We start from the raw sequence: 22,841 nt of genomic DNA, 5'->3' as shown, positions 1-22,841 counted from the left end.
CCCTTCAGCACCTTTACCACACACTGGCTGCAGACCCTGCACCCAACCCCAGGGACCTCAGATGAGGAGATGCAAGAGCGGCCCACTTCATCATCCACTCAAGAGATTCATGACAGTAGGTATGCCTAAATAACTCAGGCTACCAGGCTCACTCTCCTAATAACCCACTAGCAAGTCATTATATAGGACTCATAGGAATCGGAGTTCAGCGCAGTTATCAGCGGTTATAGTCAAAACTTGGGCTCATATGCAATTTACTTTTCCTCTTGCATTTTTTCAAAGGTGATATTTTCACACCTTGTCACAAAAATGCATTTTAAAGCACCATCAAGCAAGAAAATACTCAAAATAATTTTGATAGTACTTGTTCAACAACTTTTGGGTTCTTTTTCAGTTGTAATATGCTGGAAAGTTATTTTAAAGAGAAGATCAATATTATCTCCTAGGAGATACCGTAACTGGAGAAAGTGCAGAAAGTTAATAGAATATGGGCCTAGGTTCTCCACAAGTAAATACAGGAAAAGGGCTGTCTCTGACTTGCTGGTTCTTGGCTGAAACAAAGTGGAGGTACTGCAGTCAGTGCTTAGTCTTACCCTGTAGGCTCTGTCACTGATGGCCTTGATATTGGCTTCCAGCCATTTTCCTGGCACTCCATCCACCACCTCTCTAAAATTCACATAGTAGCCTTGGATTTCCACACCACCAGTGATCTTGGGTTGCTTCCATCCAATCACCATGGAGTCACGGACACTCTCCAGAACAGTGATGTCGTAAGGAGCAGATGGGGCCGCTGTTTGTTTGACATAAATGTTAGGAAAGCAGTATTGTTTTTTTTTTGAAGATCCAGTATTACATAAGTAAAGCAAATAAAAAAACAATGCATAAAACATGTTAATATACAGTGAATCATTTTAGGGAGTTGTGTGTGTACAATGCGGCGCTGCAAAGTGAGGAAACATATTATATGATGTTGATGTGAGCAAATCTACAGGTCAGATCAGTGCAGATGTGAAGGTGCAGTGATCGCTACCATCATTGCCATCACAGGGTTGACTGATAAATATGCCCGCCTGAAAATTATAATACTTTGGAAATTGCTGTTTAGCTTGTTTTCAAACGTATCTGATTTAAATCTGGCACAAGCTGTTCCTTGACCACTATCACTAGGGTGCATCTGTCAGGATGTCTTTTCTATGAATTATTTTATAACTGGGCATTTTTCCTGACATATAAGTTTAAACTATAATTTTGCAAATGTTGCCTTCTCCCTCCACATAGGCAGACAAAAACACCCATAATTTATTTTATTTATTTATTGTATTTATAAAGCGCCAACATATTATGCAGCGCTGATGCATCACTTCAGGGCAAGCGGTGTAAATCATTCTTTCCCGTTTTTGTAAAACAGTTATTCACTCAGACCTGCTGGTTGAATTCACTCCTATAGAGTATTGTTTTTACACAGCCTTATACTCTAACTTGTAGACAGCTGTTTCAGGCTCATCAGTAGTACAAGGTATGAAGATTGGATATGGCTCTATACATAGGGCATGTAAGAATGGTGGTACATGGTATCTATTAAGTTATGGAGAACCCAAAGCACCAACATAATGAAGGCCAAAAGAACCTTAAAGCTCCTAATCCCCCTTCTAGTGAGGATAGTGTGGTGGTGGTGGTGGTGGTGGTGGGGGCAGTCAATATGTAGGGGAATGGTTCTTGTTGCAGGCTTGTCAGCAGTCTGCCTGCTCCTCATTTGGTCACAAGAAGGAGCAGCAGCTGTCACATGTCGTATGAACACCACTGTTTACTGTAAAATTCAGATTTCTAGGGCTTTTACCCTCCCACTGAAGGGAAAGGAAGTCATCAGGTTAATAACATATTTGGCTAGACAGAAGCTTTAAACACCTGTCTGCAAGCTGATCATCTGGCGCTATAAAATTAATAATCTATAAATGTGCTATACACTAGTGCTTCTGGATATATGTCTGGATTTTAAGAAAATATTGGAATTATATTCATATTCCATCCATTGTCCTGTAATGCATTATGGGTGTTGTTTCTCATTCATATGCAGCTGACAATCGCAAATTCCTCCTGTTTTAAAAAAAAATTCAAATTATATTTTAATGTGCTTTTTTTCAATATCTATTTTTGGTTCCTTTAGACCCATTACCGATAAATCCCGGCAGTTCTCCCCATAACATTGTACCTACACCAGACAGCCAAGAGGCATGTTACAGTGCCAGTGACTGCGCCGTAAAGACTGAATATATATATTTTTTTATTTCCAATAAAGATTGAATATATATATCTTGCAACTTAGAGCTGGTCCACACTAGGTCCGGAAACGTATCCGTGGCTGCGTTTTTCAAACCTGATGAAAAACGGAGTCCCGGATACTAATGTTTAAAATAGCAGCCAGCCTCACCCAAGTAAAAAACGGATCCGTCTACGTTTGCGGGGATCCGTTTTGAAAACCTGAACGGAAGGTCCGGACCTGCTGCATTTTCACGCAACGGATCAGGACCACGGATACACGCAGGGGTAGTGAAAGCAATGAGAAAACGCATCTCCAGCTTCACAGGCAAAAAACGGATGTGAAAACGGATAGTCTGAGCTTTATGATTGGCCCAAAAAATCCTCCCACTCCTTCCTAATGATAGAGACGTTTTCTGTCAGGGAAAAACCTGAACGGAAACTGATACAAAACTGATGCAAAACTGATGCACTTTCATCAGTTTGCAGTACGGTGGGTACTTCCCCTGATCCGGACTGCAGGGTCCGTCCTGCAACCGGGTCTAGTGTGGACCCAGCCAGTGCAACATCCTGGTTCATTTTTTTCTCTTTTATACAAAGCCATAAAGATACACTGGCACCAGCTAGTAGGTCGTTTACTGTTCTCTAGCTTGTAAAGAGATATGCAATCAACCTGTGATCACTGTAGTGTTAAATCCGATATTTATACTACTATTCACATACTTATTTACATACTGCTCACATACATGCTAGTCTTGTTCTGGGCTCTGTGGATTGTGGAATCAGTACTGCAATCAGCCCAGTGAGAACACACATTAGTGGAGAATGCAGAGGCCAGGAGGTCACCTTGTATTGTAGGCATCAAAGTGCTTTGTAGTTGGGCTTTACCAAACTGCAGTGTATACGGCACACTTGTCATGCTAAGAACATTTATTTTTTTATGTATAGGTTTAGGTGAGCACTACATTCTGCCCACAGTAAGCACTGAAAAGATCAGAGATCAGACATGAGTGAGCAGCAGTAAATAGGTATGTACTGTATGTAGTCTACATCACTGCACCAGAGTTTAAAGCTGTGAGAAATATCAGCCACTTACCTGATACAGCCATGTGTGCTTATTCAATAAACTGTCATATAGTGTGGTTGATAAATTGATGGGAGATATGGCAATTGACAGCATGTATGAGATGATGACATTTTATTGATGACAGCAATGCCATATAGTATTATTTCATGTAGTGTTGCATGTTACAGTAATAAATTACAGAATGTATACAAATTAACACTAAAGTAATATTAAATGACCGGTGTCTGATCTTCCATGGCAAATTTGCCATTCCAGCCTAAGTTTAGCTGTTTTATGGTCACATGAATCTCTGTGGCTTGTCTTAGTACAGTTTAATGAATAACCATCATAGTCTTCAGTCCATTTGCACCTATAAACAACTTTTTACTTACCGATTATTGCAGTGAGCAACATGGAAACAGTAAGTGGCTCTATGGGAAGTGAAATCCAAGATGTCCACAATAAGACACCCCGTACTTACCTTCACCTTCCCCATATCACAACATTCCATTACTACTTCCATATTCAAGTACAGGCCGGCACCAGAAGAACTATTCTGAGTTTTTCAACGTCACTAGTGATAATAACTGGTACATGTTCACACCAATCACTGCATAGCATAACACAGTGCGACAAAAGGTCCAGCATGTTGTATTTTGGTGTACAGTACTGACCACACTATAATTCAGATCCTTCAAAAGTGCACCTCCATGTGGTGCATAGCAAAATACTATTTTATAATGTCCTTTGTCAGGGCCTGGAGAGATCACATAGGGGCTTACAAAAAATCCCTTGCACCGTATACATCAATATCTCGTATCCAGTTAAATGCCATTGGGACATCAGTGCCATGAATACATATACACCCTAATGAGGGTAAAGACAGTATTCAAACCCAAAAATAGGCTTTTCCCACTTTATACACAGCTAAAATAACAATGTTGGGTGGAGTTAAGCTATAGGTGGACACCAGATCTCTAGATCACCCAAGACAATTGTTCATGATGACTTTAGGCAAAATCTAGCATCAGCACAAGGTTTCATTGATGTCAATTAGTAAACCACCAGGGCAGATAACTTAAAGAGAGTCTAAAGCCTATTTTAAAATAAAAAAACAGATACTTACCTAAGGAAAGGGAAGGCTATGGGTGCTATAGAGCCTTCCCGTTCTTCTCCCGGTGTCCGCGTTCCCCCGCAGGCTCCCCTGTTAGCAGTCCACGATCAATTTGGTCGTGGCTGCTCTTTTTTGCATTGGGGAGACCTCGGCAGAGTCGGCAGCCTTCGGAAGAGCGCACGCTGCTCCCCCCCCCCCCCCCCCCCCGGAAGGTAACCCAAAAGGCTCATTAGGACCCAGAGTCTTCCCTCTCGTTAGGTAAGTATCTGTTTTTTATTTTAAAATAGGCTTCAGATGACTGACATTAATACTTGATGTTGTTCAGTAACTCTTTTAGGCTAGGTTCACATTAAGCACGCAGCCGCTCCTGCGCTGCGTTCCGCTCCGTGAAGCGGAGCAGAGGGGAAGGATCATGCAGGTCGGGAACGTCCGCTCCGACGAGCGGAACGTAGTGGAACGTAGCAATGTTAACTTTCCCATCGGGTAAGCATTGCTTCTGCTGCTGCGTTCCGCTCATCATAGCGGAGAGTAAGCTATTTTAGAGCCTGAGTCATCCACCTTCCCTGTCCATAGACATGACAGGCTGCTTAGATGTTGCTGATCAGCATGTCTGTACAATGCTCATTAGTAAACCTGTCACTTAGAATGATCACCATTGATCATTCTAGGCGACCAGTATTTAGTATGTGTATGGGCCTTTAGGGAGGGATCACATTTGTGTCTGCAGGAACCGGAGACAATTCCCCACAAGCATTTTGCAGGATGATTGTGAGTGCATTTTAAAGCATGCGTTTTTTTTTTCAATAGCCAGTGATTGATTTAAATGCTAAAAAGCATGCACTGTGCAGAAAACGAGTGCAGGTTCTATCTTTTATTGAACTGCGACAAAAGACTGCAGGTTTTCCAACTGTGACCCCTGCTTAACTCTTTAAAGGTTTTGCTTTTAAGCATTTTATTGAACTTAAAAACACAAAAATAAAGAAACAAAAATGTAATTGTATACATGTGAAATCTTATTGTGTTTCAGTGTCTTGACACTCATTATGCTTTACTCCTAATAGTATAAAGAAGCCTCTAACATTACAAAAGCAAAGACCCTACGCTTTCTTGATTTAAAAATACATACTATAAAAAAAAAAAAGATTGTTGCAGGGCTAAAAACAAACAAATAAGAATGAAACAAATACATGTACACGTTCCCTTTACTACAACTTGGACAAAAACAGGCAATTAGAGTTGATACGCCTTATCAGAGTTAACATACCTTATCAGAGTAGCATAGCGAGTGATACCAACTTATGCCTGCTAATTGGCAATGACGAGAGCTCCACTCGTCCTATCGTGAGCCCCTGCGGGTCCAATCACTTTAACCACTTCACCACTGAGGGGTTTTACCCCCTGACCACCAGAGCAATTTTCACCTTTCAGCGCTCCTTCCATTCATTCGTCTATAACTTTATTATTACTTATCCCAATGAAATGAACTATATCTTGTTTTTTTCGCCACCAATTAGGCTTTCTTTAGGTGGGACATTATGCCAAGAATTATTTTATTCTAAATGTGTTTTAATGGGGAAATAGGAAAAAATGTGGGAAAAAAATATTACAAAAAAAAAAATAAAAATTGGGGAGTGTGGGAGGTAATGAGTTAATTTATTGTGTAAATGTAATGTTTGTATATGTAAAATGCTTTTAGGGTGTAGTTTACTATTTGGCCACAAGATGGCCACAGAGTGTTTGTTTACATGCGACCTGTAAGCGTCTGGAAGGACGCTTACAGGAAGCAGTAGGAGGCTGGGAGACTCACAATGATCTTGCTGTTTCTGAAAGAAGCAGCAGATCATTGCGGGGGCTTAGATCAACGAATGGGAATGGATTTTCCCGTTCATTGATCTCCGGGCGAGCGGGCGGCGGCGTGCACAAGCGGCGGGTGCGCGCGCACGAGCGGCGGGAGCGCGGACAGCGGCGGTAGCGCGGAAGGTACGGATTTCTCCGTCCCTGTTTTTTTAGGAGGGAAAAAAGGGGCGGAGAAATCCGTACGCGTGGGGGTAAAGTGGTTAAAGGACATTATCCCCGAACTTTGATTGGCCCAATAGGCTGCCTGTCACTTGACAGGAAACTTGACAGGCAGCCTATTGGGGCAATTAAAGTGCGGGGTAAATGTCCTTTAAAGTGATTGGACACGCAGGGGCTCACGGCAGGATGAGTGGAGCTCTCGTCATTGCCAATTAGCAGGCATAAGTTTGTAGCACTTGCTATGCTACTCTGATAAGGCGTGTTAACTATGATAATGCATGTTAACTCTGATAGGTCACACTAACTCTGATAAGGCATGCTATTTGTCTTAGTGAATCAAGCCCATCATGTTTTGCAGCGTGTAAGTTACTTGTGAAACACAAACATTGGGTACCCAGTTCACATAACTTATACAGCCACAATGGCCATTCATTAACAAAGCAGTCTCATTACTATGTCACATGACTTAAAAACAAAATAAAAGATGCCATGGAAGATAATGAAGTTTACATAGTAAAAACTTAATTATCAATATGATCATGGCTATAAACAAGAAAAATTAAATCAGATATACCAAATAATACCCATAACCTTTTCAAGGCATCCAAACAATAATGTCTTGCCTCTGAACATAGAAACAAGAACAATCACAGCAGACTATCACTGACCATGAGGATGCACCTGCTGGCTAATCATAACTGTAGCGTCTTGCAGTGCTGCTGTGTAAGCAGAGATAGGCAGAGGCCTTGTAAACTGCACTGATGACCCACCCTCCTCTGCTGTTCTCAACAGACACGTAGAAATATGGGGATATTCAGGTGTGTGTTAAAGTGGACCTGAACTCTTGCACAGGACTGATGTAAGACATATAAAGAAATGCACCCTGTATGTATTTAGATAGTTTAGCCTGTCTGATTTCCCCTTATCTGTCACTAATCATAAGTTGTAATTTGATCTCTTCCCTGTGTCAGCTGACTGCCACGGCAGATAAGCCAGATAAGTCAATTTGAAAGCACAGGTTGTTACAGAGGAACTGTCAGTCATACTATCTCAGGAAAAAAAACCACATATATAAGTAGATAAATACTTGTTCTATTTACATAACATATGTATTGCACTGTCCACTTTTTTATTTAGTGATTTGTCTACAGTAAAAAAAGAGACAATCCTTCTTAGCATTTCCTATTTTAAGTGTGGTTATTTCGAAGCCAATCCTGATGTCATTTCCTCCCTTACTCTCCTCTACCTGATTTGCCCACCCTGGGCCTTCACTATAGAAAGTGCATTGTCTCAGCATGAGAAATATTGGCCCATCAGAGAGGAACAGAGGTGTGAGAGGGGAAAACAGGAGGGAAAGAGGCTTCAGCCAATCAGGCTGCATTAGTTAAATCTGAGGGGAAATAGAGAAGCAAAAAAAGGACAACCCAGCATGCCCTGCAACTTCCTTTTTGTGTACCACATTTTGTGTGTACCAAATAAGAGTCAGGTAAACTGGGAAATGATCATTTATCAACAAGAAAAGTAATAGTGATTTTAACTTTTGGATTGCCTGGTTAGCATCCTTATTACTTGTTTACTAGATAAAAATAAAGAATTGATTTTATGCCCGATAGTTACACTTTAACAATATGTCTGCTTCAATGAAAGCAGTAAATTGAAACACTGCAGATTTATTGCAGGATGTGTATCAACTGTAACAAAGAAATGTTTTTCTTTAAAGGTTATTATGCTGTTTGCGTATCTTTTAGAGCAGAGAGGAAGTTCTGAGTTCAGGTCTGCTTTAACCGACTTTACAAATAACTAATAAATCAGTAATCTGTCCATCTAATCACCATTTAATAACCTAGTCATCTGCGTTTCAAATGTTGGATTTGTGCAAGTGAACACTCAATAAGTGTTTGTGTGTAGTTGTGTTTAAAGCATTGTGCTACCAACACACGTGCTTTGTAAACGTTCATTTTATTCATTATTAGTTCAATACAAACACAACAAAATTGTGGTTTACATTTCTTTGCATGCAAATTTATCAAACTCATTTCTCAACAAACATTGCATTTACAATGTTTATCAATTACACATGCTTCAATGTTTATCAATTACACATGCTTCAAAATGTATGACAAAGACAGTCACAAGATGCAGTGATATATTGGTTAGTAGAAATTGAACTAATCTTAATGGAGACTACAGGTATTACATGCAATAATACGTGATTCATGAGGATGCATTGAAGGATTAAATGTCATATTCAGATTTGTATGAAATAATCCAGTGGCAGTGAAGATTGAAGGTTGCTAAAAACCATACCCAGAATTCCTTTCTGTATGTCCAGGTCTGCAACAGACCACAAGCTAAAGAGATGCTCATGGGTAAGAAATCAGGATCTGTAGAGAGGTCACAATGCCTAAAAGGACATTTGAAGTAAAAGGGATATGGAGGCTGCCATATTTATTCCCTTTTAAACAATGCAAATTTCCTGGCTGTCCTGCTGGTCCCCTGTCTCTGCCAAAGCCATAGACCCTGAACAAGCATGCAGATCAGGTGTTTCTGACTGATGTCTGACTGGAGTAACTTCATGCTTGTTTCAGGTGTGTGATTCAGACAAACACTACTGATGCACAAAAGATCAGCAACACACCAGGCAACTGGTATTGTTTAAAAGGAAACAATTATGGCAGCTTCCATACCCCTCCCACTTCAGGTGTCCTTTAAGGATCCGGATTACAAGGGTGTGAAACACACAAGGAAACTGTTGTAGATATCTCGGGATTCTTACTTTTATTTGCAACTGGCGGTCCTATATCAGTGTCACTTGTTTACACCATGATTACGTGTTTTGCTTGACGTGTGCAAGACTGAAAAATCCTGCATAAATAAATCGATTTCCTCCATTGCCCTAAACTGAAATCCTAATTTAGTTGTTATGAAAAAAGATTGCTCCTGCCCTCTATAGCTGCCCTGGGCTGAGCAGTCCTGGGATTAAATAGCACTGTGCGGAGAGAAAGTGACACGCAGTAGTGGGAAATGAGCACCCTGATTTACATGTAAATTGCGGTGCTCTAGGGATCAGCAAGATGGCTGCAATCCGCTTTTTTGAAGTGGATTGCAGTCAGTGAAAACGGGCCCTTTCTGAGGATAACCTACAGTATGTGTAAGGCCAGTACATGCCTGCGGTGCTGTGTTTTGACACGCTATCTTTGCTGATTTGCTTGTTTTTTTTCTCTGCATTTCTGACCTTTTTTTTTACTAATCTCAGCTGCTTTGCTTTTTTTTTTTTTTTTTTACTAGAGTCACCTCACATTGCTCCATTACTTCTCCAGCCACATTAACTACTGTACTTTTCCTTCTTCTAGTAGCAGTAATAGCAGCGACCCTTTGTGTATGAAGTGCTAACATATCTCCAACATTTCCTTCATGTATGCTATTCCTTTAATAAGAAAGCAAGGTCCTATTAAAATGGCTACTAGTGGACATAAATAATCACCTTGATAGCATATTATTACGGTGCAGAGATAGTGGATATCCTACTAGCACACTAACTTTAATCATGTTGGCATCTGTAAAGTATTTTTTTTGTCCTGTCAGCCAAAAAGTTGCAGCCTCTAAGGGTGCTCTAAATAGGCCACCCTTAAAGAGAACCAGAGATGAAGCAACCTCATGTATTTTACCTTATAAATCAGTGGGAACATGACAGTAAACACCTAATCTGCTCTTTCTTACATTGTTCTCTGTTTAATTTGCCTGTTATCACCTCTAAGATAAGAATCCCGACTAAGCAGTCGGTCTGGCTTTGCTACAGAATAATTATAGCTGAGACTGTGTTCTTTGCTGTCTTCAAGTCCAAGCCTGCCCCCTGCTGGCTTTGCTCAGGAATCATTATAGCTGAGTCATTATAGCAAAGCCAGAATCAATGCTCAGTCCGGGATTCTTATCTCAGCTAGATAACAGACACTTTTAGCAGTGAGGATGGAACAGAGAGCATGGTAAATGTTTTCTCTAATGTTCCCACTGATTTCTATGGTAAAATACACAAGGGTGCTTCGTCTCTGGTTCACTTTAAGCATTAGGGAGTCTTGCCCAAGTAGTCCTTACTGAATAAGTACTGTTTTTCAGCCAGTATTCAAACACTGTTCTCCTAACTTTACCTCATACTCACCTGAAAGAATAAAGTATGCCCCACACACTTGGCATACTTCCCTGATGACATCACAGGTCAGAGGTGACAGTACCTCACCTGCACTTGGCCATTTGTGCTAGAAGAAGGCTTTGCTGAGGTGAGCAGTGCTACAGTGCCTACACAGTCTCTTTTCATTGCAGAGCACCTGGCTACTTTAAGAACTTATCACTGTGGTCCTTATAAATAAATAAATTGCACAGTAGAGGGAAGCCTTTGGATGCCCCAGAGGCTTCTCTGATTCTCATTGACCCTTCCACTGCTCACTGGGACCCTCTACTTTGCGACCGTGCTTCATGCACAAGTGCTGCTGCACACGAGCGGTTTCATGCTTCTGCGCAGGCTTGGACCATACTGGCCACTGCGTAGTGCGGCCACAAACAACATATTCAACACTTCAGATATTATTTAAAGGGTTCCAGTACAGGAACGTAGGGGTATAATAAAATCAGCAACGCCTTTAGACTATCCAGAGGCTTCCCTCTACTGAATGTATTTCACGGTTGTTGTTTTTTTTTTACAGTTTAGGGACGCTTTAAGTAACCAATTCACTAAATGGTATTTTTTTTTTTTTACCAGAATGAATCATTGAGTTTGGGACTGACTTCTATTTGTTATAAATCTATCATAAATTAGACCACCCTTGGATGATGTCAGTATCTGCCCATTTAAGGACTTGTGGAATTTGCTTCTTAATAATGCTGGTGATGAATGAGAGGAATGAGATGGAGGAAGAATGATAAGCGGTTGCTTCCCGTGCTGGTGATGGGGTTTCCTGAGGCAATGGTGCACACAGTCAGTTTTTAGAAGGCCTTGCTGTCACACTTACTTTGCTGTTCTGCTTCTTCCTCCTGTGGTGACTGTGTGAGAGCGCAGGACTCACTACTGCCGCTTATATTACTTACTCCTTCTGGTCCAGGTTTAGCGTGTGTACTGGGTGAGGTGGTTTTGGCATTAGCACTGCTATCTGGTAATGCAGCTGTTGTGGGGGAATGCTGTGTGGACTCATGCCTAACTTCCTGGCATGCAAGGAAGTCTGTTAGTCCATCAGCAATAGCACTTAATTCAGGGCACGCACCATGTGGCAATCCTCCCCCTGCAGCATCCAGGAGATAACAAAGATATTGTTACTTTAATCATACATGTATCTGTTTATTATAAAGACAGTGTGCAATGGAGGTGTCATACATGCTTTATAAAAGGCCTCCTTTTGCACAGTGTCTACAGCAAACAACAAAAACACAATCAAGCATGCACATACTATATATTATAGGAGAGAGAGATCATATACATTACAGAGACACATAAAACATGCATGCATTCATTGGGGACAGAGCATTTCAGCATAGCAAGGACTGATTGGAATGAACTATAAATTATCATCATGGACTTGAATTTGTGCTGTATTGAATATATATGTATTAATTACCAGTCATTAGAGCCCAGTTTCAGGTGTAGTTTATGTAGGAATTTAATAGAACATTATTTTAAATGAAATAAGAATAACTTTTGTTTTTAATAGAAATGTTATTGTTTTCACAAAATTAAATTGGAAAATACCGACTGCACCAGTTCATAGTTCTGTAGCATCCTTTAGTTGCCTGAAAACTTCCCCCACTACATCACTCTAGGGTAAATATAATGTATAAGCAGGCTGGCATCCTATGTCCTGCGCAGCTGACACTGATTGGTGGAACAATATTTGGCCAGACTGTATATTTACAGCCACTAGTTATTGCATTCACCAATCGCCAGCAGTGTTAACCTCCCCCTCTCCACAGTACAGTCCAAAATGCTTGGCCAAGCCAAGTGAGCCTGTTTGTAAAGAGACTGCTATGCAGGCATTAAGATTGTATAATGCTTTGCATGGTCTGTTTTCTGACGTCTGATCTTAGATGTCTACCAAATAGCTATTGTAGAGACCTCAGTCTTTCCTATGTAGCAATAAGGTTTGCCGAGTTTGCGACCGCATCGGGGCCCTTGGGCCAGAGGGGCCCTGTAGAGCCCTCCCTCAACTACAGTATTATTGGTCCTGTGCTGGTAATAATCTCTTCTATAGATGCTTTTAATAGCAGCAATCATTAACAAACTGTTCCTCATCTCCTTCTTGCACCTCTCATACTGTAGTTGCCATTGGCAGGTTTTGGTGCTCCCTATCAATTGTTATGTATGTAGTGCTTAGGGAGGGCCCCATGTGAAACTCACTCCGGGGCCCATAGCTCCTTAGCTACGCCACTGATCTCTGCAGCACCATTTTTTCCTTATATTAAATGGGGCATGTACACAAAAATAACTCAAAATATACAGTGGCTGGATGCTGTACTGGTTAAAGGCTCTGCCTTTGACATGGGAGACCAGGGTTCAAATCCTGGCTAGGGAACCTATTCAGTAAGGAGTTCAAGGCAAGACTCCCTAACACTGCAGGGTGGCCTCCTGAGCGCATGCCAGTGGCTGCAGCTCTTGAGCGCTTTGAGTCCAAAAGGAGAAAAGCACTATACAAATGTTCGGATTATTATTATTATATTCACCTAAAGGGAACCAAGCCCGCTTTTTCCCTGGTTTCTAAAAGCTATAGGAGCTGCCATGTTTCCCCCTCACCTTCTGTCTGCCCATTATTTATCCAGGAGAAGGTGTGAAGATAGCATCTGTGACTTCTGTAAACTCTTTGAAGCACAGTATTCTATCTACACAGGTATGTAAAATATCTATCAATGCAGCACAGAATACAAGACTGAAAAAAGGGGTGTTAAGAACATGCTTTTCAGATGTCATGTCTGTGTCATGCATTATGTCAGGCAGTATTAAGATAAGAGATGTCTTCCTTCTACTTACAGGCTAGAGTATGGATAAAACAAGTAGGAATGCAGGTACAAGATGATTAGATGAATACAAGGTGAACCATAAAGCCTAGATTACCACCCATAGGGAGACCATAAAAAGATGAAGAGCTGTGTGTTCTCACACTGTGAACATAACACACCAGGGAAGGTGGAATGTGTACAGAGATAGCATTAACATTAGAATTGAAATGGAATATTAAAAGTGATTGGTGGGAAATCTGAAAAGGAACGTTGGTGATGCTGCAAAGCAGTAGCGATAATTACATGATCATTATAGGAATGGAAAGAAAACTAGATATAAAAGGAAAAGAAAGGCATGAAATCATATGGAAAGAGTTGTTGTTTTACAGCCACTTACCGATGGCAGCTCTGACTTCCACTGCCTCTGAGTCAGAAGAGTAGTCACTGAGTCCAGCTGCGTTCACAGCTCGGACCCGGAAGATGTAGTTCTCACCAGTGAGAAGACCGTGACAGATAAATCTGTGAAAAACAAAGAACCATCATTCTGTTGACCTGCTCACACATTGTATTAAAGGGAACCTTAAAGGAAACCTGAAGTACCTAGAAAAAAAAGAGTTTAACTTACCTGGGGCTTCTGCCAGCCCCCTGCAGCCGACCTATGCCCGGGCCATTACCAAATGATCCTCCGGTCCCCCGCCGTGGCTCAGTTTCACTTTCTTCAGTCGCCGTCCACGGCCTTGGCCGTGCACGTCCTCGTTCACGCTCCCATCGGCAGGAGCGTCCTGCGCGGAGCAGTAGAGATTTTCTCGTACTGCGCCTGCCCAGGACGCTCTCTGCCAGGGCTGCGCAGGCGCAGTGGACGTTGACTTGCAAGTCGGCGATAATGAAACTGAGCCATGGCCTGGGGACCAGAGGATCATTTGGTAGGGCTGGCGGAAGCCCCAGGTAAGTGAAACTTTTTTTTAAGGTACTTCAGGTGCGCTTTAAGTGACATGTGACATGATGAGATAGGGATGTGTCTGTACAGTACATAGCACCTAAATAAATATGCTGTTATGCTTTTCTTGTTTTTCTGCCTGAAGGAGATAATATTCCACTATGCAACTGTTTTCCTCAGGAGCTAATCGGACTACTGATAAAAAATTACAGCCATAAAATACTTTGCTCTAGGAAGTCCAGTTCTCTGGCAGGAGAGACTAGATAAAAAAAGGTCAATATTTAATATATTTGAGCATTCTGAAACACAGAGACAGACTATAACATTCAGCTGAGGCAAAACAATAAGTCTGCTTTTTTAAGTTTAAAAACATAACATAAAACTGTGGATCCCAGCAATGTGAGTATCATTTGTAACTTGCTTTGTAAGATCCTCCCCACCTGGCTACCTATACTGGGGACACCTATGCCTGGTTACCTATACTGGGGCCACCTACACCTGGCTACCAATACTGGGGGCACAGTTCACAAACCTATGGGGGTGTGCAATTTTTACACCCTCACCCCGTGAACAATTTAGCCTAAAAACAGCCCTGCTAATGCATTTATAAGCTTGGTAGTAATCATATTATTAGCTTACCTTGTGCCTTTCACTGGGTTATTGTTGCATGGTTCCCATTGGCCTGATCCTGTGATGCTGGCCTCAATGTAGTATCCCACCAATTCCCTTGCATCTTTAGATTCTTTCCATGTAAGGACCACTGATGTGTCTGTATTTCTTGTTGGCACAAGATTGCTTGGAGGATTTGGGATGTCTAGGACAGAAAACAAAAATCCATAGGTGCAGAACTAAAATAATGCATGGAATAACAGACTAAAGTTTAATATACACAAACATATTAGCCAAGACTAGGTTATCAATTGACTGGAAAAGAACACATCTTCCGTACTCTAATACAACAAACTCATGTTGACTCCATTTATAACTCCACTAGCCCAATGCCTAGATCACTTACCAAGTTTGTCACCCACAACAGTAGACTCAGTTGCCTCTGAAGGTTCTCCAACTCCAGCAGAATTACAGGACCGAACTCTGAAACTGTAAGACTTTCCCTCAGCCAGATCAAACAGGGCAAATCTTGGGGATTTAACCGGGATTTCTGTGTTGACTCTCTGCCAGTTCTCTGTGCCAGCTACACTCTGTAAGGTCATCAATATGTAAAACAATGATCAACAAAAAAGTCTGGCATTATTCAGCACACATTTTCTAAACTAAAGGTACATTTTTTTAAGCCAGTTAATTTTGTGAAATGCAAACATTGCTAAAAAAAAGTTATTTTGAGGTTTCTTGAGTGAAAATAAAAAAAATACTACCTAAAAGGTTGGCAATCTCCTGAAACCCTTTTAATATATTTTGCACAAAAAGGGCTCAGGCGAAAGTAATGGGTGAAAGAGAATATTTTAGAAATCACTGAGTGGCTTTTCATGCTTATAATTAAAAAACTAAATAAAAATAAATATAAAGTAGGACCAATGCTACCAAGGTATATGGCTTATACTTTTTGCCAACCACTTATACACCAGCCATCCTAACTATCCTGATGCTGTACCTGCACCCCCATACACACCTACAGCAGTGCTCAATGTCAAGGTCGTGTGACCACTCAGATCATAAGCATAGTGACCCTGCCATCCACCCACCTGAATTGATATACTGCAGGAGAGTGGCAGGAAGGTCAATAGCTGTAACAGCAAAGCACCTCCCCCAGTCAGCAGTGAAGGGAGAAAGTGAGTATTGCAAGCACCAGGCCCCTCCCAGTAGTGTAGGCGGGAAGCTGGGTCCCTCTGTGATGACACAGGAACCCATCTGCAGAAGCTGATGGAAATTTGAATGGACACCCAAGTAATACATTATTGCTGGTACTTCAGGGGTTTGCATACCTATAACAGTGTGCATGACAGGGAAATGTAAGTTTCGGGTGGTAGAAAAATGGACAAAATAGAGATTTCTTTTTAAATAGTGTAGGTGAGCTTCAAGTTATGTAACATTACTTATGTAGTAATATATTAAGATGAAATGACATTTTTGCTAAACAAAAAACAAATATAAAAGATGTTAAGCCATTTATCGGTGCTGAAATGCTATTTGTGTAGCGTGCATTACACAAACAACGCAAACATTGTGTGTTTATGGCTGTCTGAGCACGTACATTTTAAAGCCATTTATTGACTATACCACCAAGTTTCAACCTATTGCTGCAAAAAAAATAAAAAATGATTTGTGTCTCCCCCAGTAAAATCAGTGAATTGTTATTCTAGATCAGGGGTCTCAAACTCAATTTACCTGGGGGCCGCAGGAGGCAAAGTCAGGATGAGGCTGGGCCGCATAAGGGATTTCACAATCGCGGCGCATCGCCGCCTCTCCCCGCCCCTCTCACTCTTCTTTCACAGAGAGGGATGGGGAGAGGCGGCGATGCGCCGCGATTGACGTCAGGAGGGGAGGAGCTGAAAGCTCTGCCCCCTCCAGGAAATGCTGGTGGATTGCCTCCGGGCGATTTGGGGGCTCTGCAGCCCTCGTTTAGCGGCGGGGATGCGGCGGATTACTTGGGAGCACTGAAGCGAACTATAGGGAAGCTTTTGCCGGCGAGGGCCACAATATATTGTATCGAGGGCCGCAAATGGCCCGCGGGCCGCGAGTTTGAGACCCCTGTTCTAGATATTGTGACCTGCGCAAAAAACACAAGCGCTTAGAAAAGCTCTTGTAGTGTGAATTTGCATTATCTGTGTGTGTCTAATAAACTGAAAAACCACAGGATGAAAAGCATTGTGCAGGAACGTGATTTCACCTTTTCCACATAATACATAACACCTTCATGGCCACGTAGCCCGGGTGGCTTCCAGCTGAGGACAACATAGTTCTTGGTGGCCTCTGTGACAGACAGATCTGATGGTGGTCCCGGAATTACACCCTCTGCAGAAGACGGGCACAAAACAGTTATTTATAAATCAAGTACCTCTTTGTTGGAAACTGAATGGAACAAACCACTGTAAATACGCAGAACAAAAATAGTAATATATTCAATTTATGCAACTAGAGCACAGATGCTTTTACATGCTACCATACTTGCCTTTAAGTAATTGCATTTAGGGATACTTTTCAGATAGAATATCTGCTTCATTAACGGTATTATTTGAAGCAAAACAAAAAAATGCCATATCAATGTTACTTCACATCTAACTTCCCTCAATTTTACATGGTCATTTCCCTAAAGAAGAAATGACAATGTTGCCCAAGAGAACATTCAAGAAATTGCAAAAATACAATATCTGCCAGATGCCAACATTGTGCACAGATATCGGTGTTGGTACAGCAAACCTAACATGGTTTTACCTAATGTTGTCTGTTATTAGGCAGCAAAAGCTTACAGCCCTCACCTGTGTCATATTAGATGATAGCTAGAGTTACAGAAGGGTTCTATATTTAAAAGTAGGTCAAGTGTGTTGGAACACAAATGTTCTGCAAAGATCACCAGCTCCGGGAAGCCCTAGTAAATCATTTGAAGTATATGTGTAGTTATTTAATTCAGATTAATAGGTGCTGAATCACAGTGCTTGATTGCTGTGTGAATTATCACACTTACTATATATGGAGACTATTACATCAATAAAAGAACAGTGCAGCTTGGCTTTTCAATACTAAATAGTGAAGACAATCAATGTTGGCAAAAACTCATATATGGTATATACTTCTCCAACAGCCAACATCCCAAAATGTGATTAATCAAGACACCCCTCCAGTTGTTGGGCCCTAAGCACCCACTCCTACCTCTCCAATGATGCCTAACCTCAACTACCACCTTTATGGATAACCTTAACCATCCATCTTGGTGTCTAACCTTAACCATTCCCCTTTGTGCCTAATCTTCTTAACCACCTTCCTGATGCTTAGCCTTAATCCCCCCAAAAGTACATAACTTTAACCACCCACTTGAGGTCTAATGCTGAGCATACACGGTCAGATGTTTCTTATCAATCGAGACACTGATGGCTTGATTGATAATTTCCGACGTGTCCGATCACCGCGCCGGATTGATACCGCACTCGATCCCCGCAGGCGGACAATGGAAGAAACGAGCTTCAGATAAGTAAGCGCCCGTGGAGACGAGCGCAAATCATTCCGGGCGACTGCGAGGACTAGCGGGGACCGGCGCACAAACGAGCAGTGTATGCCCAGCATAACACTAACTAACATATCCCTAACAATGATACCTAACAATATTCATGCCCTAATGACTAAGCTTAACTACCCCTCTGTGTCTAACTTTATTCTTTCCCCTGCTGCTTAAAGAGAATCTGTACTCTAATATTCTTACACTAAAAAGCATACCATTCTATTCCTTATTTTCTCCTGTGCCCCTCTGTGCTGTTTCTGCCACTCTCTGCTGCAATCCTGGCTTGTAATTAACAGTTTTAGGCAATGTTTACAAACAAACTAACCAGCTTCTAATAGGCTCAGCTAAGCATAGTGTGTGAGTATGCAGGGGGCCTGCAGAGGGTGTGTATCGCTTCCACCAATCACAAGCAGCCCTGCACATTCCACACAATCAAAGCCTTAGCCCGACAAACAGGACAGAGGAAAGATACATTGATTTATTACAGAGACAGTGTAATTAGGAAGAGCTGCAGTAAGCCCCAGCACATTAGAACAGGCATAGGAACTCATAGGATAGAAGAACTAAGGCTGAAAAAATTGTTACAGAGTCTCTTTAAAGTGGACCTGAACTCTTGCACAGGACAGAAGGAAAACATAGAGAAATGCACCCTGTATGTATTTAGAGAGTTTATGCTGTCTAATTTCCCCTTATTTGTGTCTAATCTCAAGTAGTAATTTGATCCTCCCCTGTGTCACATGACTGCCTATGGCAGATAAGCCCATTTAAAAGCACAGGCTGCAAACAATATGTCTGCTTCCATGAATCAGGAAGTAGAAACTGTGCAGATTTACTTTAGGATTTGTATCTGCTGTAACAAATAAATGTTTTTTTTTTTTTTGTTTAAAGGTAATTATGCTGTTGTGTATCTTTTACAGCAGAGAGGATGTCTGAGTTCAGGTCTACTTTAATCCTAACTACTCCCTGATGTCTAACCCTAACCTCCTCTCCCCTTACTTAACCCTAATCCCCTCAGGTGCCTATATCTATCTAACACTAATGTCTAGCCCTAGTATTCCACTCTAAGAATCCTAAAAAAAAAATAAAGTAAAAATCCTAAATTACCTAAATAGTCAACTGATGCAGAAGTTTGACATTGCATTTCATAAAAAAACCTACTGTCAGAAAGATGAACACAAGGCAGAGTTGGCCCAGGGGTGAGATGAATAGACCTGAGATTACACAGACAGTAGTGTAATCTCAGTGGAATGCTTTTTAGTGGGCCATGTTTGTCTGTGCCCGATGGCAAAAGTAATTTGGTTGAAGTAGTCCTGACCGTGGCCGTACTTTTCAGGGGATCCGTGCACAGTTAAATGTCTCTCTTTTCCCTCACTGGCACTGCATGCTACACTGTGCTAACTCTTCACCCATAGGGAGGGTTGGGGGTGCCGACCTATGTTGCGTGTAGATGGGAAGCAGAATTGGGGAGGGCTGTTCCAAATTCCACATCACGGCCCAGAGGTTTGTAGCCATGCCACTGTGCCTGTGTTTTTATGGCACCATTGGCTCAAGCGCCACATTTACTTGAATGAAGGTTCTGGCACCATGCCTAGATAGTGTAACCAAGATGACACAGGTGCCATGTTTAATTTAAAATAACATATTTAATTAAAGCAGCAACATGAAGCCTTCTGAACAGGTAAATAGAGAATGTTGTGTTGCATCATAAGAACAAACACATTTTTTCCTGGTTCACACCTGCCCAGTTTTGACTAGTCAAGGAGCACTGAATATTCCTAGGTCTTTTTTTTTTTTTTTTTTTAGATTTCTACATGTGCCTGTCTGCTATGAACAGGAGGTCATCTTAAAAATTAAGGTCAATTTTCTTTACAAATGTAGTGTAACCACATTTGATAGTGAAAGGATTTTTTTTAATATTGTACCTTTTGGAATACAAGTTATTTGGTGAAAAGTAGTTATAGTCAAGATGCAGAGAAATGCTGTGTTTTTGTGTGTTTTCCACTGCTGTTCATTACTTTTTCACTTTAAGAACTCAAACTCAAACAAAAAAAAATATCCTGACCTGTGGGTTCTTCCTCAGTGACAATGATTTGTCCAGTCCAAGGAGCAGAAGGACGACCTAAAATGGAGAAAAGAAAAAGTTTTAACCTATGCAAGTACCCATCTTAAAAGATGAACACGTCAGATACTGTCTAGCAATTAATGATCTCATTGCCATGGATATAAATTAGAGCATGGTACGCTGAATGCCTAACATATCACCACATGATTCACAGGTCCTGGATCAACAACCATAAGAGCCTTACATAAAAATGAATGTCAGTAGAATCCATACCGGAATAGGCAAGACTCGGGAGATATTCTGATCAACTGAGGTAAAGATCCCACCAACAACAAGCTTTCCTTGTTCAAGAATAGTGCCTTACAGATTGCAAAAATGTGTACCTTTCTAAAGAGTAAAGTATAATGTGGCTGAATCTGAACAATGTGCTTTCACTGGAATGTTTTACATTGAGATCAAAACATGGGCATATGTTGTTTGTGAATTATGTTGATATTAAAGCTTTTAGTAGGTATAGGTGAAAGCTTTTTTCTTGTCTTTGTGGGAGGGGTCAGAATGATGTATACCTGCTCCACCTGCTCACCTCACACACTTCATCAGATGTTCCAGACGTTCTGCAAGCACTGAGCCCAAACAATTCCCTTAGGCAGGGGACACGCTTTACTGTTTCTATGTGCATTTTTTGCATGTTAATAAATGGGCGAGGTCACACTTTGTGCTTTTTTTCGCGTACAGAAAAAAACCTGACATCCTGCAGCATAACTCTGCACTTTTTGTCAGTTTACTCTATCAATTACAATTTAGCTGCTGCAAAAAAAACTGGCACATTTTTCCACATACAAACACACAAAGGGCCATATGCAATTCACTTCATCACATGAGTTTTCTCCTAGGTGATGATTTCAAGACAACCCTCCAGTTGTTGGGCCCTAAGCACCCACTTCTACCTCCCCAATGATGCCTAACCTTAACTACCACCTTTATAAGTGATATATTAGGCTGACCAGGCGTCCTCTTTTGCCCGGACAGGTCCACTTTTTACGACCTGTCCGGGCAGTCCTCCCGGGATTTTGAAATGAAGGGTTAAGAGAGTTGAACACAGAGCAGAGGGAGCCCAGCTGCAGAAGAGCTGCTTTGTTCAGTGTGTGAGTCTGGAGCAGACTGGGAAGGGGGGAAATCTCCCCCCAGGCAGCCTTTCATTCAGTGATTTAGGGCAGGTCTGGTGTATTCAGGTTTGTAGTTGTAAGGTAATGTGAAACACTGGGCTAGCTGATAAAAGTGCAATTAGAGGGCAGGCAAGCTTGTAAATATACACAGCATGATGCAGAGCTTGCCTGTAGGGTCCCTGGGCAAATATCTGTCCGGTCTCTCCCCATTGTTCTAATGACTGCATGTGTGGATGAGGTGTTAAAAAAGTTGAAAAGTTTGTGACAGTCCCTAGACTCCAGGAGGGCTGTTTTCTGACTTGTGTGAGAGACTGGCAGCGCCTCCTGTTTCCTGCCCTTCATCACAAACACCTTTGTTAGCTTAAATTAACCCCAAAGTGTTCAGTTAAATCACTGAGATATCCAGCTTTCAGTATGGGCAAATGAATGGCAAAACGTTCAGTACAGCATGTATAACTTGTATTCTCAGCAGTTACAGTTTTAGGTTAAACAGAAGACCGACAGCCATCCAGTTTAGCCAGAATACTAAATCATTGTGCTTAACTAGCATGGTTTTTACAGTCTTCTCTGGAGTTCTCACCATGATTGTCATTTGTCACCTGCCTGTGTGATTTTATTGCATTTTGTGGGGAAATCTTCTGCGAATCTGATTGCATTTTGTGGTCGGCCAGCCGGCCCTCCACCACCATGTGGTCTGGAAAAAAAAATGGCCCTCCATGTCCACGAAGTTGGACAGCACACTGCTAAGGTCTTGTATATTTGGCCCCACCCATGACCACGCCCACATGCTGTTGTGATCGTCCTCTTTTTTGGAAATCAAAATATGGTCACCCTAGATATATGGATAACCTTAACCATCCATCTTGGTGTCTAACCTTAACCATTCCCCTGGGTATACATTGGTATGCAGCTTTAATGCGTTTTTAAACAAGTTTCTTCTTTCTGCAGACTGTATGCAGAGCGAATGCAGAAATAATGCTGTATTTCTTAGCTGCACTACACGTACAATTCAACATCTCATAAGTTTCTTTTCGCTTCAGGTTTGCTTTACATACTCCTGGATTTTCATTCATATTAA

The 22,841-nt window shown here is 41.5% G+C and overlaps 1 protein-coding gene across 3 annotated transcripts in view; it reads right to left on the bottom strand.

The window, feature by feature from the left end:
• The window catches only part of MYOM1 (myomesin 1), a 156,103-nt gene that overhangs the window by 54,297 nt on the left and 78,965 nt on the right, over positions 1 to 22,841 (bottom strand). For 2 of the 3 annotated variants that reach the window (XM_068237221.1, XM_068237222.1), the window contains 7 exons: positions 20,598 to 20,654; positions 17,210 to 17,334; positions 15,380 to 15,563; positions 15,004 to 15,178; positions 13,825 to 13,946; positions 11,456 to 11,722; positions 594 to 790 (listed from right to left, as the gene is read on the bottom strand). In XM_068237221.1, coding sequence (XP_068093322.1) covers positions 594 to 790; positions 11,456 to 11,722; positions 13,825 to 13,946; positions 15,004 to 15,178; positions 15,380 to 15,563; positions 17,210 to 17,334; positions 20,598 to 20,654 — 1,127 coding nt within the window. The remainder of the gene's footprint in view (positions 1 to 593; positions 791 to 11,455; positions 11,723 to 13,824; positions 13,947 to 15,003; positions 15,179 to 15,379; positions 15,564 to 17,209; positions 17,335 to 20,597; positions 20,655 to 22,841) is intronic. The other variant, XM_068237223.1, reaches the window with a different exon arrangement.

The sequence above is a fragment of the Hyperolius riggenbachi genome, chromosome 5 (assembly GCF_040937935.1).
Source record: "Hyperolius riggenbachi isolate aHypRig1 chromosome 5, aHypRig1.pri, whole genome shotgun sequence".
Classification (NCBI taxonomy): domain Eukaryota; kingdom Metazoa; phylum Chordata; class Amphibia; order Anura; family Hyperoliidae; genus Hyperolius; species Hyperolius riggenbachi.
This window is presented reverse-complemented; position numbering and strand designations above follow the sequence as displayed.